This window comes from Ilyonectria robusta (assembly GCF_021365365.1).
Source record: "Ilyonectria robusta strain PMI_751 chromosome Unknown BGZ61scaffold_70, whole genome shotgun sequence".
Lineage (NCBI taxonomy): Eukaryota > Fungi > Ascomycota > Sordariomycetes > Hypocreales > Nectriaceae > Ilyonectria > Ilyonectria robusta.
Genome location: NW_025764504.1, coordinates 29453 through 48572, shown reverse-complemented (window position 1 = coordinate 48572; position 19120 = coordinate 29453). Strand labels below are relative to the sequence as shown.

The 19120-nt window shown below is 48.9% G+C and overlaps 4 protein-coding genes across 4 annotated transcripts; 1 reads left to right on the top strand and 3 right to left on the bottom strand.

The window, feature by feature from the left end:
- Positions 1-194: 194 nt before the first annotated feature.
- On the bottom strand, positions 195-1595 carry BGZ61DRAFT_323129 (uncharacterized protein; the record flags this gene model as incomplete). The annotated part of the gene is made up of 1 exon (XM_046238963.1): positions 195-1595. A coding segment is annotated over one exon (1401 nt), but the record flags the coding sequence as incomplete, so codon positions are not given.
- A 3770-nt stretch (positions 1596-5365) lies between these two features.
- Positions 5366-7018, bottom strand: BGZ61DRAFT_541685 (uncharacterized protein; the record flags this gene model as incomplete). Its single annotated transcript, XM_046255072.1, has 1 exon — positions 5366-7018. One exon carries the CDS (start codon positions 7016-7018, stop codon positions 5366-5368), a length of 1653 nt encoding a protein of 550 aa, XP_046094008.1.
- A 9081-nt stretch (positions 7019-16099) lies between these two features.
- BGZ61DRAFT_374285 (uncharacterized protein) lies at positions 16100-16297 on the top strand (the record flags this gene model as incomplete). Its single annotated transcript, XM_046242319.1, has 1 exon — positions 16100-16297. One exon carries the CDS (start codon positions 16100-16102, stop codon positions 16295-16297), a length of 198 nt encoding a protein of 65 aa, XP_046094007.1.
- A 2593-nt stretch (positions 16298-18890) lies between these two features.
- BGZ61DRAFT_374317 (uncharacterized protein) lies at positions 18891-19058 on the bottom strand (the record flags this gene model as incomplete). The annotated part of the gene is made up of 1 exon (XM_046242324.1): positions 18891-19058. A coding segment is annotated over one exon (168 nt), but the record flags the coding sequence as incomplete, so codon positions are not given.
- Between the last annotated feature and the right edge of the window lie 62 nt (positions 19059-19120).

The window sequence follows — 19120 nt, the reverse complement described above, 5'->3', positions numbered from 1 at the left end:
AGAATGCGATCACAGTACACCCACAAGCCCTCAAGATGGTGCGGTACCTCCGCCAACACCTTCTCCGACCCCCTCTGCCGGCCCGGAAACCTCGTCGCTGAGCCTCCAAGAGCGACTTTGGAACCAGGCGTACGACGAGCGTAAAGCAGCTAGTGGATCTCCTAAGATTCTCGCAAGCCTTAGGGATTTCCGCCTCAACTGTCCCAAATCGCACCATATGCAGGCACACCCCGAGTCTCAAGACCATAAACAACCTTCTTGGTAATATTCTCGTTTGCAATAATAATCACAGCCTCCGCCTTGAAACTTTTCACAAGGTTGTACCCCATCTTGACCAGATCTGGGCGACCAAATCTCTTGACGTCATAGATAACTGCGTCGGGGATCTGGGCCTTGATAACATTGCACAGATCCTCTCCAAACGTTTGCTCTGGTCGAGATGTTGACCAAATCAGCTGTGTTGGGCAAGGAGGACTTTGAATGTGGCCCAACACGGGTCCGATACCAGATCCAGTTGCGATCAGGACGACGCGGTTGAAGAGATTAGCGATACGCATAACGCCGCAAGTGGGAACTCCGCGGGTCCAAATATGAGTCGGTGCCTCTTTTATCGTTGCCTTTGTCCAGTCACCTGCGTTCGAAACGAGAAGGGAGTAGCCCTTCGGGCGGCCATTTGCAGGCTCTGGAGCTGGGATGGTGGCAAAGGAATGCCACTCGAGCAGAGGACGCTTGGACAAACGAGTGAATGATCCATTAACTGGGACCGTGCAGTTAAAATGAAGTCTGACAGTATGGTCAGAAAGGACTTCTACTTGAACAGGCACCTTTCGAAGGAAAGCCCAGGACAGGGTTATGCTGGCAGTGGCAATGGCGAGGAGCCAGAATGAGGCCGATCGTACGCAAGCGCTGCCCAATGATGTGCTTGCGCCCTTGGCGTCGTTGCAGGTGAGAACCACTTGAGCCCAAAAGAGTCCAAGCATCGTCCAGCCGACAAAGCGATGCGTTTTCTCGAACAAATCATGATGGGCCTTTCGGATTGATGGATGTGCCATCACGAACATGATGAAGAAGAGAACCGACAGTATCCAAGAGATGATCCTTGCGGCCAGCGACTGACGGCCCCAGTTCGAGCATGTTGAGGTCATGCATACAACTTCGCCGACATTAGAAGCGAGAAGCGAGGCGCCAGCGCTGATTGCGGCGCCAGAGTGAATGCCACCGAGGTGATAAATCTTAGCACACCGAGATCTGATGGCAAGTGGCCAAGACTTTGGCACACTACACGTTATCGTGTATAGGGCATTAATAACGAAGTCCTGTCGAATAAGAACGGCAAGGGCGAGGTTGATAGCTGTAACTGTACCCAGCCATTTTATTTGGATACCAGAGAGAATGACTGCGAGAGCAGCTGCGATATTGAAGATACCAACCAGAGTAAATAAGCGGCGATACACAATAAGGATGCAATGCCGGAGACCTCGCATACATTTACTTTGCCTCTTTTCAGGAAGCGCCGCTTCGAGGTCGATGCTCTCTTCAACAACAGTTGCTTCCGACTTTTCGGAGGTATTGCTGACTTGTGTGAGGCTTGAGCTTGCCTTCTTCTTATCGCTCCTCCGGATCTCGTCTAGATAAGCCGATACCAACATGCACGATCTTCTTCGCTTGATGTAAGCGACAGCCTGGATTATTGCAAGTGGCTTGTAGTTTAGATCATCGACTAGATCTGTCATTACCACATCATCCTCGGCGCACTCCTCCACGAGCCTGTTCCGGAGAAGCTGCAGGGCTTGGCCTTTCTCTATCATCGATACCTCGTAGATAGCATCCAGGCCGACCAGCCTCTCCGCCGCATCTGTGTTGCGAGATGTGATGACGATCGATCCGCGGCCGCTCTTTGGTAGGAATGATGCCAGCGGCTGGTCGCGTGAGTCATGCGCGCCCCGTCTCGGAAAGAACACCTCAACGGAATCGGCGTTATCGAGCACCATCATCCATGGTCCATTCTCTTCGTCACACAGCCAGGCATGCACCAGCCAGAGCACGTTGCGCTTCGGATCATCTCGTCCCGAAAGCTGCAGCGTATCGGGGGATGTTTCGGTATGCCTCCTCGAAACGGGCCCTGGAGCTCGCATGCACCCAGAAAACCCAGGTATCTGGTGACGCCTGTCGGACTTCGTGCGTGTAATGGATCGCGACCTCTGATTTGCGGCTGCCCAGTTGCCCAGTTGCGCGGTTTGATCACGCAACCAGAGTAAGATATCAGTCCGCTCAACGAACTTCGGATTCGGCGGGAAAGGGACGGTCGAGAAGGGTCGGATAGATGGCGGCGGGGCATGGCCGCCAAAATTGAAGTTGATCGTCTCCCCGCTGGACACATGCGCGCCGGCGATCACGTTTTCGTCGCGAAGTGGCCCTGGAAAGCTGGTATGACTCATGGAAGCAACACGTCGCGTGCCTCTTTATCTCTTGCAAGCACGCTGCGAGCGTTTTACTGGGTCTATGGTCGGATCTTTGCAAGAGGGTGGATCAAACCAGCCCGGTACGCACGGGCCCGTTTACATGAATTTTGTCGAAATACAAGGGGGGACCGGTTGAGTTTGCGACCGGCCCTGAGCCGCGTCCCCGAGGGCATTAGGTTGGTTGTCCTGCGGGAGGTTGTTTTGCGGGAAGACGCCCCAGTCCGCGCCTCATTTTGAATACCCCACATGGGTTGCTCAGCCAGAACAACCAAAAGAATACTTGTACAGTAGAGCACGGACACTTGGACTATGCCGCCGAGAATCGAAGATGTGCCTCCCCGACCAAGGAGAAAGCGAACCGCGAGGCTGCAGACCTGGCTGGAGGCGTTGGGTCTCGCACAGTGTGCACAAAACTGCTTCAGCTAGGCTAGAGTACTTGGATTTGGCATTTGAACCCCCTGAGCCCCAAGCATGAGCCGGGGTGCACGGAACTTTCCATATGCACGATTGGTCAGCAGGCTGTCACTCATATTGGTTTGTAACGGCACTTTCCGAAGCAAGCGCCTACCACGGAAATTAGCTGAATATTGAGGATTGGTTCAGCATCTTGGCTCGGGCGTTGACAACTCGTTCCCAACCATCGGGCTGCCTGGGGCCAGGATTGTCACTGTAACCGCTCTATGCAGCAAAAATACAGTCCTCGTCTGGGTTCTCTGGAAAGCTCCACTTTGCCAATGTTTGAGTCGCTCAAGTCTAAAGGGCAAACCGCTGCTGTCACAAACGTCATTGTTTTGAATAACAGCATGTATGTATATCCCGATTGAGGGCAGATTGTGTCAATATAATGCTAAGGCACACTTGCCCATAAAAATCGTGCTATTCCATTGTAGTAGCCTTTTCATCGCATGCAAGTAGCAGGGGGAACTGACAATCATTGTCTTTGCTGGGATATTTCTACGATGATGACAGTCAATCCCTTGAATGTGATATCTCCGGCGTGTGCACGAGGGCGCATGGAGAAGGTAGAGTCACCTACGTGGTCGCCTTCGCACTTGTCTCGATTCGGGACTCGCGGCACACCCGCCTAGCCAGCTTTGGTGGCTCGAATACTCGAGTTCAGCGGCGACCCTCTTGGCACAGAGTTTGCTGGACGAGGTTTCCAAAGCAAATCCTATTTCAATCCTCGATTCATAACTCAGATATCAAAGATCCGAAGATGTGTTACAACTAGGAGTATTGAATTAGCAGCGCTTATTGACTTCTCCATAAGAGGACATACTTCTTGAAGTCTAAAATTGGCTGCTTGTACAGAGTAATTGCGCAATGACTGGGACTGTGTAAGCCACAAAAAGACCCAAAGGGTCCGTGCGCAGAGACTCTGAGAGTGTGACAAAGAGGGCAACCCATTTCGGTTTATTCAGACTCGAAATAGCCATAGCTTCAATTATCTCATCTTCCTTAACACTGCCTTTTGATGGCCATTTTGCAAAGTTAGCGATGCTAATCTTAGGGGCAGTGGGAGACAATTTCTAGGATATTATCTACCAGGTACAAATGGCTTTTGATAAGACACAGGGACTATGCTTCTATAACTTGAGGTTATTCTAGTGTCATTCTGTCAGACGTGCGAAATTTTCAGGTATTATGTCACGCCAGGGATCCGTACGTCGAGGATCCGCAAGGAACAATATCCCTGACGGAGTAACATAGTGACTCGGGATCGAGCCATAGACCTTTGCACTAGATTCGGGACTTTCCGACATGAGATGTAACAGAGCGAGCGACGGAGAATCCACATCAAGGCAGACCTGGTTAACCACTAGCATGGATATAAATACGGGCTAGAGAATACAGCAATAATAATCCCTGCCTAGTGTCTTTAGGGGCAGTAAGCCTCTTTGGCGGTAGTCTTAACCGTGCTTGCCCACATCCAAAGTGAAGCTCGGGCCAAGTTTACCCCATTCAGCCATATGAATCAGGATCCGGGGTTGGATATAAGGTACCGACAACATAATATAATTTATGCATCTCATTCAAAATTATCAACTCTCACTGAACATCACCATTACCACCGGTAGCCGCCCGCTGCCATTAGCTGGGGTACGACTTGCTCGTGTTGTGTCCCGCCCCAGGGGCCGGCCAATCGACGGCCGCGGGGATGATGAGCGGCGCTGCCACTGTCACCGCACCATGCCGTCAGCGCGCTGTCACTCCAGCACGGCCCTCCAACGGATGACACTGCAACGACGAATCATCCGAAGGCTCCGCCTCCAATCCGAGTTTAGCTGGGCGTCGAGAGGGCAGTCTAGAATCTTTGTTGGGATATTGGGCGACCTGGATCCCCCGCCGGCAGACGGAGACCGGGCTAAGACTAGCTTCACCACCGCAATCGTCTGATATGCCCCCAACTCGCTCACGCTATCTGCCATTTTCTTGGTGACCCCCCCCCCCCTTCGTCACCAGTGGCGTCCTCTGGGAAGAGACCGACATTAAGATCTGAACCGACTACCCTCCTGTTGCCGGCACTCAGCGTTATCATGTCGCCGTCCGTGATAGGCAGACAGCCCAGTCACTCAGTGACCTGAGCAGGCCTGAGGCGTGAGACTGAGAGTTAGCCTTCGTTGCAATCTGGAGGCGTCCCCATCCCAGGCTGGCAAGCTTCTCCTTCAACGCCTGTTTGCGTCGCAGAGCATGGCTGCATGGCGCCCAAGGATCATCCTGTCTTGGCCACCTCACCTCGGGCTTGACCAAAGCGCAACGCACAATACAATGTAGCAAATGAGGCCTGAAAGCCTTGTTTTCTCTTCTCGTCCAAGAACCCTCCACCATGTCTCGGTGCATTGCAGTGTAGTGTGGCCCTGGGCCCCTGGGGTCTGAGCATCTCTCATCCACCAGGGCCGACTTCATCCCCCTCGTCGTACTCCACCGTCATGGGCGAGGTTGGTGCTTAGTCGGTGTTGGAACGGCGCCATTTGAAGCTCAAAGAATTTGTTCTTGCCCGATCTACGGCCGTCGCTGCTTCCGCGTCTATGGATGCAGAGGAAGCCAAAGCGTCTGTATTTTTTCCCGTCATCATGGGCAAACACGGAGGTATCACGTCGAGGAAGTAGAGGAGGCTGATGAAGTGGAGGAAGTAGAGGAGGCTGATGAAGTGGAGGAAGTAGAGGAAGCTGATGAAGTGGAGGAAGTTGAAGGGGCTCAAGTTTGGTTGCTTTTTGAAGACTGGTGGCCGACTTCTTGGTAAACACCGGAGGTTCCGAGTCAGGCATAGGAAGGTAGGTTGCGGATTGACTCGCCGTTGAGATAATAGAGACTGGCCTCTTACGAGATGACGTCTCGGGGCTGGTCTCTGAAGTTGCTATTGGTCGACTTTCAAGGGAGCTAGTCTTAGTACCGGACTCAAGAGATGCTCCTGTCGGTCGACGGCCACGAGTGGTGGGCTTAGGGCGGGTCTCTTGAGATGCCGTAGTAGGTCGCCGGTCATGATCGCGAGCAGTCTTAGGGCGGGCCTCTGTAGCTGCTATAGTAGGTCGACGGGGAGGAGCAGCGGCCTCAGGGGAGGTCTCTGATGATGCTTCAGGTCGAAGGTCCTTTGGTGAGGATGGCCGAGAGAGGATGGGAGTATTTTTATCCCAGTCGTACTCCACCGGGGGCAATAAAAGAGCCGAACCTGGAGGGCTTCTAGGCGAAGACTGGGTAACCTCGACTTCGGTAGGCATGACGACCTCGTCGAAGGAACGGATGAAATTTCGGCCACGAGAGCCTGTAATCGATTTTTGAATTGGAGAGTTCCTGACGACCCGTCCGAGGAGGTCATGAATAGCTTCCTCACGGAGCTCCTGAACTGTCTTCTCATTCTCATTAGCTGGGTCGTGATAGAGCTCAGCGATATGTCGATGAGCATGCTTAGTTGCGTTGGCGCCGGGATGAAGTGGTCGCTGGGGCTTGTGCGTCTCCTGAAGGGACCGCCACGAAGGTGTGATGGCTGTAGTCCTTGGAGGCAAAGCGACAGGCTTTGGGAAGAGCGAGTAGGCTACCCCGGCCTTTTGGGCCTTGGGTCGAGTGTTCTGGGGGCTCCAAGCGGGGACTCGACGATCCTCCGTCACTCGGGGCACCCGTTGTGGTGCTATTAGGGGTCGAACTTGTGTGGGGATGTCAGGAAGCGGTTTGTTTGGGGTTGGTGATGGTTGTTCCAGTAATCGAAGCTCGGCAGAGGACAGCAAGGCTGGGTATTGCTTCTTTTGGAGGAGGGGCTCGACGTCATCTTTTGTTTCTCCGGAGCCATGCTTAAAGAAGATGTCCCAGATCTCGTCGTAAGTTTGGTGGTGCTGGTAGTCGTCCTCGTGAGAAGTCTCTGATTCGGTTTGGTCGTCAACGAGTCCAGGTGAAGAACAATTTGATCCAACTGATCCCTTGCCCTTGGGTCTGGAGCGTTGACCGGGGCTGCTTTGCGAGCTTCTCTCGGCACGTGGGCCTGTAGCTTTGTCCTTAGGGAAGTATCTGTGGATCAGCTTGAGATTGAACAGCCGGCTTGGCTGCTTGGTGAAGCTACTCATGGTGGGAGGAGGTTGAAGAGAGTGCAGGTGTAGATTGAGATGAGGCAGCAACTGAGATAAATGTGCGCGGTAGTTTGGTTTGAAGGGATCAGTTCACAATCAGGAAGAGCGGGCGGTATGATATACTGTTACTCGAGTGCTGGACAGAGAGATATCTTACCGAGTACTTCTGAGACATAACTGGTCTGGTGGGGTTGTATACATTCAGGGTGTTGATGTATGTGTGTTGTGTTTAAGTTGATTAAGAGAGCTCCCTCCTTAAGCGAGAGAGTAATATGGAGAGGGGCGTCCTCTTTGGAGGGGCTGATGAATTCCCAACCATTGCTCCTGCCAGAAACGCAGCTATAATCCATTGTTTGCCTGCCCAAGACGGTTGGGTTAGGAGTCTAGAAATTGGCTTGCAGGCCCCGAAGTTGTAGCTGTATTATCCAGATGTGCAAGGGACGTTTGCACTTGTTGCTTGAGTGATGCACATCTCACTGATCAGTCACCCAGTCTTGCAGGACAGGTTGTCTGAGCACGAGCACTGGCTTGAACCACGATATGCTTCTTGAGCGTAATTGATCTAGCTCCGATGCGCCACTTAGACAAGCGGCTTAGCAAGGGTTGTGAAAATAAAAGAAAGGAAATTACGGCCCAAAGTGCACCCAAAAGCGGAGGAGGGAGGGAGGGAAAGGGTTTAGAAAAAGCAAGCATGCGGCACAGAAACAGGCGAGGCGCAGTCCAGCAAAGTAACAGACGCAAGAAGCGCATCACACAAGTGACTATTGATCAAGTCTTGGCTCGTCTCTGTCATTCAACTGTCATTCAGCTGTCATTCAGCTGTCAAACCCCAGCAGTAACGAGGAGCTTTCCGTGCATATTAAAAAGGCTACCAATCAATAGGCTCTGTAGCGGGAGGTTGAGATATAGTTGGACGGGGCACGGACCACTGGGGAATCCCGTACAGCGGAGGCAGTGATCAGCGAGGGGCCGAAGTACAAGAACTCCCAAAATGGTGCTAATTCACTCTCGAGTCGTTGTTTAGGGTACGGTCTGTAGTATCCCCGGGACCGATTTCTGTTGAGGGGTTGGTTTGTCCTCAGATTCGGATATCAGCAATTACTACACTATGACGCTCAGGGTCCATTGGCTGCTCGGTCAGCTCAAGACCATGGCGACTAGGATGTGATGAAATGGGGTAAGCCAGCTCAACTATCTCTGTGCTCTGCGGCCGAAGCGTTGCCTCCTTGCTTTGCACATTGGCGCAGCGAGATATCTTGATGGCTTGCTGCTGAGGGAGAGTTACTTTCCGGGGCGATTAATACCAGGAATAGTTAGCAGATAACTTATATTCCTACATTGCAATCTTTCTTTCTTTCTTTCTTTCTTCCTTTTTTTTTTTTTTTTTTTTGGGGGGGGCGGGGGTAGAACAGGCGTGGCATTCAAGTGTAGACAGATTTCAGAGGGTCCGTGCTTTGCCAGGATGAACGATTTAGTTGCCTCACTGGCTCAAACTCGGAAAAACAATGCGCACGGGCTTCGGACAGCAAAGAGCAATGTAACCGCTCGAAGCGGGAAGATCGAACAGGCAGTTGCCTTAGCTCATGCGCCATCCATGTTGAGCTCGAGTTTCCCTGCATCCAACGTCCAACCAAGAGCTTTGATCTATCACGTGTTACAATTGATAGTCTCAGCCTTCCCCCTCTCTTGCTCTCTCTGTGTCACTTGTTCTGGACCTATGCATGTGTGTGTCCGTGCGTATGCCCGTCTCTCAATCCGCCCACATCTAGCTTTCGATCCCGCAAAAGTCGTACGTAAAACGCCAACAGAGATAAGGGAAAAATAGAAGAGGAGGAAAAGGCCGACGTCTGAGGGGTCCTAGCAATAGCCTAGAGAGTGGGGGAATGTGTATGTGGTTGATAAGCAGGGAGAGCGTTTGATCATGATTATGATGGTTGGTGAGTGAAATTGCGTCTCGTAGGTGTTACCTTGAACAACGACAATTTGTATTCGCAGGCTACCAAACATAACCGCACCACAGAGCGATCATAATGTTTACAGGTTACTTTTATTAGGCTCCTTGAATTGCATGAAAATGGCCACTGTAGCTTGGAATGAGATCGTCCTATGAGCAACCTATGCAGGATCGTTGCGGGCGTGTGATGCGTGTAAAGTGACTGCTCACCAGACTGCCCCTCCTATACGTCCGTAAACTCACCGACATTGACCAGTTCTTTCCATCTGGAGAGAAACATACCAAGGTGTAATTAAGCCGTACAATCCAAAGAAGTTAGGACGAAGCAGCAACACCCCTATAGGTCGAAGGCAGATTAGCCCGTCAATCACAACGCATGTCTGACCCTAACACAGCGGACCTGCTTTGACCTGCAGTAGTTGAGGAGCAAGCTGCTGAATCGGATTTGCTGCCTTCTGTTCTCCTCGGCAATGGAGTACCCTCCATGGCGGACTAGGGCCTAATATTGGTGGAAATTCGCAATTTGGCAGAGACCGGAAACAGACAAAGATAAGCAGGGCTAATAAGCACAGTTTCAGGTTTGGCCCAACAACAGCAAGATTAATCCTATCAATTTGATAACCTGGGGAACATACAGAATGGCACAACCATCAGACCAATGTAAGATCAACAGAAAAACATACGACGCCGCCAAACACTGGGCGGAGACTATAGGTACATAGACATCACGAAGGGCCCGCGGGCCGCATAAGCTATAGCATCTTTGTACATTAGCAGAGACCCTCTATCATATGCCTAGCCCACATATGAAGATGGAGGCTGGAGAAACAAGCGGAGGTGAAGGGACGGTGGGTCAAAATTCCAATGGAAGACGAAAGTGGGGCCGTGGAAAAGCGGATTCGGGTCCTCGTTGAAGAAAAGCGAGGAAAGCATTAGCCTCGTTTCCTCCCAATTATCCATAGTTACAACAATACCAACAGGTAGATCACACCAAAAAGATCGACAGAAATATGAAATCAGACACGTTTAACACCGCCTTCTAGGACAAAGGTCAATGTACAGCTAGCCAGGCCGAGTCTGCGTCGGTCGTGAGCAGAATAAGAATGGAGACGAAGATGGCGAAGGACGACTCGACAACGGCCACACGCCCCCCTAACCGGCGGTTAACAGCCGCGGGTACACGGTCGACACACAATATTCCTCAATATTTTGCTCAATATAAAACTGCGATTTTATCAGCACACCCACACGGCGTCGATTATCCTACGGCCAGGGTGCGTCTCAGGAGATTGAGGGACCGCAATTAATGAAATGAGCGGGCACTGATAAGGACACCAAATGGCTAAAACTTGTGTTTTTAGCGTGCCGCACCAGTTGGGGAATCACCATCCTAGTCCACCCACTACAGTTTGTGACAGGGGTGGGGAGCTGGTGAGCGTTTCACAGCTAATTCTTGATCGCTGAGTCCGTGCGCCCTGGGAGAGAGGAGGATGGCGTGGGTCGTGTATGATAAATTATGATGTAAAGGACCAAGTACGAGGACCTCGTGTGGAAAAGAGAACCTCGCGGGCCTGCTTCCCCCGTGAGCTAGAATCATCGCAGAGCTATAGATGTATGGTACCATCCGCAACGAGAACATCTGTTATGATTTGCTGGCTAGCCCCTTCTGATCCAAGCGGAGTAGATCCAACTCACGGCCATGATACTAAATGCTCCAACAGACTGACTAGTGTTACACTTCTGAGCCTGGCTTAGAAGAGGACACTCACCAGGCAGATAACTACGATGATAGTGGTTCCCCGTACGAGCACAAAATGGCGCTGTTTCCAGATGACGACCGTGTCCAGCTGCGTATACCGCCTCCGCATGCTATCCTACACCGCCGTCGTTGTAGGCTAACCGGCAAACATCATGAGGTCTTGGTTGCGGCGGAAGATCAAGCCCAAGGATAACAGCCCACGATCGAGCTCTCCTCGTCGCACCACCTCCCCAGCAAACCCTCCGCGGCCCGCTGTCGTTTCCGAGCCTCCCTTGACCAGCCACCAAGAGCGGCTCTGGAACCAGGCGTACACGGGCTCCAAGCGGACGAACTCAAATAGTCGAAGCCTATGAGAAGTTTCTGTCCACCGAACTCCACAATAACAATAGGATATCCACGGCGGCCTCTGGGACCCAATAGAGCCACGGGTACCCGTGGCTCTAATTCCCACGGGACGCCCAATACAGAGGCGCCCGGGCGCGCATTTAATTTTGCGCGCCCTGCTGACTAACATTTGCGCGCCCCCCTTCCACACACGCAACTGCAGTTATCAGGGGCTGCCACGCGCAGCGTTCAAATCTGTGATGAATTCCTAGTTACCTACCTACCTGAATAGAAAGCCTCCTATGCCTCACAATACGCCGTGGCTGCCTCCCAGATCTCACGTATACCTCTTCTATTAGAAAAAAGGTTGCCTTCTATCTTGTGACGGTCGGGTCTAACCTAAGGGTATAGGGTAGGTCCGAGGCGTGTGGTATATGATTGAGTGGATCAGGATGTCGTAGTGAGCAATGTAGGTTACAGTCTGGTAATAGTAGAATAGTAGATTCAATATAACTAAGTGTGTTAATAGCTGGTGAGGCTATCCTTCTATGAAAGTGCTAAATGAGTGTTTATATACTAGTAGTGCTTATATGGGCTTACTGGGTAAGAGTGAGTCCAGTCTTGTGGCTCATCCTGGAGAAGCGAGTCAAGCGTCCGGGCTTACTTATACGGGGTGAGTTTAGGATCTGTATTAGGTGAAAAAGTAGGTATATTATGGTTCTGCTAGTTATGACTACCTGGTCCCAACCTGAGCTGTAATATATCTTAGCTGCTACTCGAGTCTTAGCTCTATTCTCTTCTATCTTACTCTAATTTAGATATATTATTATCTTTTTTTTAATCCAGTTTCTTAAGTCTTTTTATATTTTATATTACTTATTTATTTGCTTTTAGTTAAGATACTACTTATAGCTTATTTTATTATATTATTAAGGTAAATTTATTATCTTTTAATATTATTAATTAATTTTAATATTATTATAAAGCTGTATCTTATATTAAGCTTTTCTTATTTTAATATATCTCTTATAGATAGCCTATAGGTTATTATATCTAAGTTCTAATATTAATATTACTACTCTTATCTCTACTGCTGCTACCTAAACTACTACTATCTACTCTGCTACTATATATACTACTACTATCTAGTTAACTACTATATAGTTTGTAAATTCCTAAACTGTATCTAACTTACTGCTATATAATCTGCTAATTTCTAGTCTGTTATTATCTAGTTTATTACTATATAGCCTGCTAGTACTTAAATTACTACTATTAGACCTACCTCTATCTAACCTACTACTACCTAAACTGCTATTATCTCTATAGCTACTAGTATTATTATTGCTACTATTATCTCTTTAGTTATTTATATTGCTGCTATTATTACTAATTTTAATAACTAGAAGAGTTCTTTATATTATAGAGGGTATATCTTTAAAGTTATTATATAATTTAATATATAATATCTACTATATTTAAGCTATACTTTTAGCTATACTGCTACTTTAACTGCTTTAAATATACTAGGCTCTTATCTAGCACTTATTATCAGCTAATTTTATCTTTAGTTAAGCTATCTTAGAGCTGCTTTAAACTCTAGAATTAGCTATAGTTAAGCTATATCTTGCTTTAAATATTAATAGAAATAAAAATACTCTAGTAAAATAGCCTACTCTTTCTTTTTAAGCTTTTTTAAGATATAAATATATAGCAGTCTATATAAGAATATAAAGATTCTAGTATAAAATACTTTAAGTAGCTTTAAAAGTAATTACTATTATTCTTATACTTTATAAAAAATCTTATATAAAACCCAGTTTTATATTATTTTAAATAATATTCTAGAGATATTTAATAGTATTAATACTTATTAAAAAGCCTATAAATACTTTAATTCTTTTAGTTATTTAATAATAGTAGGTTTTATAGCTTATTAAATATTAAAAAGATTTAAGATAGATAATATATATTTTTATTAATAAATAAATTCTTTTAGCTTTAAAAGATTTATTAGTATTTATCTTCTATAATATTATAAGCTATTTATCTTAAGATAGTTATATTATTAAAGTATAAGTATTTATTAACTTATACTTTAATAATTCTCTTTTTAAATAAATTAAGCTAGATTACTCTAATATATCTAACTACTTTAATATATTTCTTAGTATATTTATACTTAAAGTAAGTTAAATACTCTTAAAATATTATTTTAGTTAGTAAGATTATAATTAAATACCAGAATACATAGAATTAATCCTATATCTTTTCTCTCTGGCCCCTATTAGCTAGAAAGACTGGCTGGGAATACTATAAAACTGCCTTATTAACGTACCAGATGCACAGCAGTCTCTTAGATAAAGGGAACCAGGTTGCAGCAGTATTTATCACTGCTAGACATTGGTCTGTCAAGACAACAAAAGGAAGATCTCGTTGACAGAGGGATTTGAGATTTTGTAAGGCTCATGAGTAGTCCTCTTCTGTCTCTGGAGAGAGAAATGCAAAAGCAATACAGAAAGAGCGCTCGCAAGCATCAACGCCGACTATATCAGGGAGTGGCATCCCGTACTTGTTTGTCTTATAGGTACAGTCTAGTAGCAAGATATCAGGGTTGCATTTGTAACGGGTTGTGCCCGTAGGTGGCCTCGGAAACCCTCGGCCTTTCATAGCCCACCTTTTACCTTTAAGCCACCATGACGAGTATATTTATGGATGGAGCTCCTCTACTCTCTTTCTCTTCTTCTTCTTTCCTTAAGTTTGGTATACTCTGTAAAAGTAGCCTAGCTAGTTGCAATACACTACCTTGAGACTGTTACAATACTGAATAGATACTAATACTATATACTAAGGTTACATAAAGTATAGTTATATATATAGGCCGGTAAGTATCTTTACTTACTCTCAATTAATAGGCTACTAATTAAGCTATATCTCTAGGTTCCTATTAGTACTCTTACTGCTGTATATATCTTCTGGAAGTTAAATTGGCAGCTTATATATATAAATACCGATCTAGATAATATCTGTGAACGGCCTCTAGTAACTGTATTCTAGCTATCTAGTCCAGGATGCTATTTACATCAAAGATGAAGAAGAAAGAAAGAAGTTCCCAAATGCCCCTGAGCTGTGGAACGATTTCCCGTTTCTAGTGCGCACAAGCCTTGTACGTCTTGCGGCACAGCCGCAAGGATATGGGCCCTGGCCCGTGACAATATCTAGCGTACTGCTATACAGTATATAGTGCAACAGCTATAAGCTTACAGTAGTAGTACAGCTCCTGCTGCTGCTCTAAAACTAGCTTCTGCTTTAGCTTTATATAGTGAAATAGCTGAGAAGAGCCTTAAGGAGCAAATAATTATAGCGCTAGAGACTATTACTAAAGCTGCTTAGCTCTGAATTATAAGTAGGATTAAATCGTTAACTAGGTATATTTACACTACTAACTTAATACTTAGCAGCTTAATAAGCTAGATAAGAAGGATAAGAATGAGAATAAGGATAATTAAGCGTTAGTATTATCAAACTCAACTGCTATAGTAGCGGCTGATATTAGAAGTAATAGAAATACACTCTGCTAGTCTGCTGCAGTCCCGCTCTTGTAATTGTACCTTCCGTAACGCCAAAAAGTACAGGAAATTTACGCTGGGGTACGTGGAGCAATATACTGCTGGGCACTATGGCCATACCGCTAACCCTTTTCGCCTCTCGCGCAGTGACTTTTGGGGTTTTGCAACAGTGACCCCTATAGGCTGCCGTAGTAGTCCGGACCAGCTTGCGCCACGTTGCAGAGCCAGCCCCGCAGTGGTGAATCTTCGAGCTTGGGCATTAGTGAAAAGCCCAGGCGCAACAAAGGGACGTGATGGATAAAGCAAGAGAATGCATAATGAAAACGCAAAAGCGAATATTTGGCAATTCGCGACATAAACGAAACGAATAAACCCGACATACCAAACCATCAGCAAGGCGCGCCCCTTACATGAGGCATGGCTACTCCTACGCCGTCCCCAACCTTGATCCAGTGGCTACACGAATATGTTCGGAATATCGTACTGTTTCGGCCCTAACATGCTGTCGGCTCAGCCTCAGCCTCCGGAGCTATAGCTTCTGCCTCGGGAACTGCACCAGCATCCGGGTCCTCTTGTCCATCGCCGTCGGTTCCCGACTTCGGAGCGATAGCTTCAGCCTCTGGAGTCACAGCGTTGAGGGCGTCGTCTTGACCATCACCGTCAGCGTTCGCCCCAGGTTCAGACTCCGGAGCTGTAGCTTCAGCCTCGGGAGATGTATCGCCGGGGGCGCTGTCTTGTCCATCGCCGTTCGTGTTCGCCGCAGCTTTAGCCTCCAGAGCTACAGCGGCGTCTGAGTCATCTCCTCTAGAATAGGCTACTATTTTGGGAAGTTTACATATCGTTGAGCCGCAAGACGCAGTAAGCCGAAGCCATGCATTGTCATCCACATACCCTGTCAGCCCTACGACTGGTAACATATCTTTTAACCACATGCTATGCTTAAGCCTACGCCTAACCCTGCGAGACCACGACACAGTCAGATTATAGCGCCCACTGGTCCGGGCCAACATGGTTATTTGAGAGGGCGGTTCGGCAAGTTCCGTTACTGGCTACATAGGCATAGGTACCTACATAGGTGGGCAGTGTTAGCGACAAGTAGGTGTGGTATTGGCCTGTGTTCCAATCTGTTGGGTCTCGATATTCGGCCATTCTCGGCCCTCCATACACCATGCGAGATCATTCGGCAATGCCAATGGCGGAGCCTGAATGTAACGTGACTGTGGCGTCAGCAAATCGTAATTGTATTACACTGAAGAATTCCGGGCTGGTTATATTACCTCGGCCTGTTTTTGGGGCCATATCCATTTGACGCTGACTACCATGTTTCCGAAAAAAAACAGATGTCACTTGTGGCGAGATATTGCTGGATGCTCCGTCCGAGCCCATCTTCGGGTTTGTATAATTAGACGCCCCATTCCAAGTCTCATAGTCTGATTATTATATATCATTTTCACATGTTTAACGAAGCCACAATGGCGGCTGAGGGAAGAAGCGGTCTATTTCCTCGCCTCTATGCCAGCAACCCTTCCACGCAAAATGTGGTAGCCGGGTTCGATGTCGCCTTTTCCTCCGGCGTCTTTGCCTCGCTCACCCTTCTCGGAGCAGGCGGCGGCCGGCCGGAGTCAGCACCCGTTATACAGACCGCCAATGCCATTTTGTCCTCGGTATGATTTTTCTCGGCATGCATCGGTGGTGGGTCTGTTTCTCCTGCTGGCCGGCATTGTCGACGATACTGTCAATAGCCTGCGCTAGCTGTTTGATCCCTTTGACGAAGGTGCCAAGTTCGGAGATGAGGGGGTCTAGGGGCCCTTGTTCCGGGGGCCCCTTTTCCCTCTGCTGGGACCTACCCGGGGCAGCTAGAGCCGGCGGCTTGGGGTATTCGGGCTGCGCTGTACGTCTTCGCTTTGTGGGCGAAGAGGGCATTGGTTCTTCGAAAAAGGTCTGAGGGCTGCTATCCAGTATCATCTGGTGTGCTAGAATGTTCCTGTGTGGGGTGCCCGGCACGGCAGCCATAGCGGGCCCGGGTGCGGTCGGGTGGGCGGCCGGGTCTCTCGGAAGCCTTGTTAGGGAAATTGCAGTAATTACGTGAGGGCACTAACACTAGGTGCCAAGAAAAATAAATCAAGGGGAAGGTGGAAAGATGATGGAGAAAGAGAGAGAGAGAGAGAGATGTATTTAACGCCAAGGGAGCGCAAGGCGCTCCAGCCTCCTAAGGGGCATGTGGCGTGCGAGAGTCTACCTAGTTGTTCCAGCTACTGGTAAGTACGAGGCAACGAGGCCCTCCGGGATGCTAGGTCAACCGAAGCATACATCCTTCCAGTCTCATTGTGCCGTAATCTATCAGCCGCCTTTAAACACTAGATATCCCGCACATCAAGCCTCCTCATCGGAAGACCCTCTAGGGATGAAAAACCAACAAGTCCAAGCGGCAGAAGGTTCAAGTACGTTCCTCTCCTTCGTTCGAGGGCTCCGTAACTCCAGCCCGTTATTCACTTCCAGATCCTTTCTCAATCCCAGGTCCCTAGTCCCGCGGTGTTGCAGTTCGTCTTGAGGTTCCCGTCATTGACTTTGGAGCTCTCTCAGAGACTATTGATAGAGGGTCTAGCTTGGCCAAAGGGCCAAAGGCTAGGCCGCCGTCGAAAATCGTGCGCAAGGTGGTTCTTGCGAGCCTGTAGGATCCGCTAGGCTCTACGGCGGTACAGGCACGACATATCGTGGTCCGCGTACGGCTGCCAACGCCTTCCCAGGCGTTCCGAGGGGGACCCCGTTGGTGCGCATTGCGGTATTGTCGTGTCGTGGTGACGGTCGTGGTCGTGGTCGTGAAGGCAGAACCGCCTGCTTGACCGACTGTAAGGGCCGTGATAGTCGCATGGTCGATTTTGTAAGGGCTTGGCCTATAACAGGGCCCCCCTGTTACACCAAAGCACTAACGGCTCGCGCCAAGAAAAGATTTTTTGAGGGGAAGGTGAGACGACGAAGAGTGTTTTTAGAGAGGAGCATCCGGAGGCAGTGCATACGAAGCAGGAGGTGAAGGTGCAAGCCAGGAGTGCACATATGCAAGGGGGAAGGCATATTAGCTCTATGCTCGATTCATGTGTTGAGCTCCCTCAATTTTAGTCTCATCATATTGGCTATCCTTGAATGCTCACCTCTTAGCCATGCATCTAAACTTTGATACAGTCTATTAATGCTGCCAAGATTGGATTCATCCGTCTGACATTGGCCGCCGGAGTTGAGTGAAGTAAATTGATCAATCAGGCGGCCGGCCCTTCCCATCTCGCCTGACAACAACTGGATCTTCAAAGCCGTCTGTATACGTAGGTCGTCGACGTTGAAACTCCCGATGGCCATCTTGGCGGGCGCAACAGCCAACCCCGTCGCGTACGGAGCGGTTGTAGCTGTACTTTTTGCGCCGCCCATACTAAGCGAGCAGTCTGGCGTGGCATGGCTCCATGTAGCGCTCTGTGTGTAGGCAGTCGCTTGCTGGTACCATAGTAGGACCCGGGATATGATTGATGCATATAGAAACGCAAGATGCGGCGACCGAGCACAAGAGCAGGTCAAAAGAGGACTGAGCCGCTCGCTGGCCTCGGCATTGAGGCGTAGGACGTGGTCCAAGGGTACTTGATTGCCAACGCCGCTTGTCGCCGAGGCTGGTGTTCCTAATGATGTGGTAGAGTGAATTTTGTTGGGATTGGGAAAAGATAGGTTTCGTAGGATGTCGTATGCTTCCCGAGGACAGTCGTGGCCGCTAATGCCCGCAGGCGGCATTGCAGTTCTGTCAGAGTGTGAATTGGCGTCGGATGGGGAGTGATGTGCGGTGGGCTGGGTCGTAGAAGCCTCTGTTGGTAGGTAACTCCTGCAGTCAGTCGATTCCGGGGTGGGAAATGGCCCGGGTTGCAAGTTAGGAGATAAGTGGTTGTTGAAATGATCTGTAAAGGCTATTTCACCAAAATTGAGAGAAGGGGAATTGGGTATAAGTTGGCCGTTTATGTCGTTGAACAAGCCATCCAATGCGTTCAGGTCCGTGAACAAGCCGTCCAACGCGTCCAAGTCTATGCAGTTGGTGTTCTTATCCGTGGCATCCCAGGCTGTGATTACGTCAGTAATGTTGGAGAGCGGATCGAGCGTCATAATTATACCATCGCTGCAACTACTACTATCGAGCTTGTGCACCTCTGTAACGCCGGCTCCAGCTCCGGCGTGGGCTCCAGCTTGATCGCCTGGGGTCCGATATAAGCTTGGTCGAAATTTCACTCGCGGCGGCTTCCCCATTTTCCGTGAAACCCCATAGATGCATGTCCTGCCGTGAGAGACACAGCGTCCGCACTCGGGCTGGCTTCGGTCGCATTTCACCTTGGCCGCACCGCATTGATCGCAGCTGGTTCGCAGTTTCGGTTGCCCTGGTCGCTTCGGCGGATTAGCAGCCATGGCGGAAGTATAGCGAGCGACTGGGATGACGCAAGACTGCCGGAGCGTATCTATTCAATATA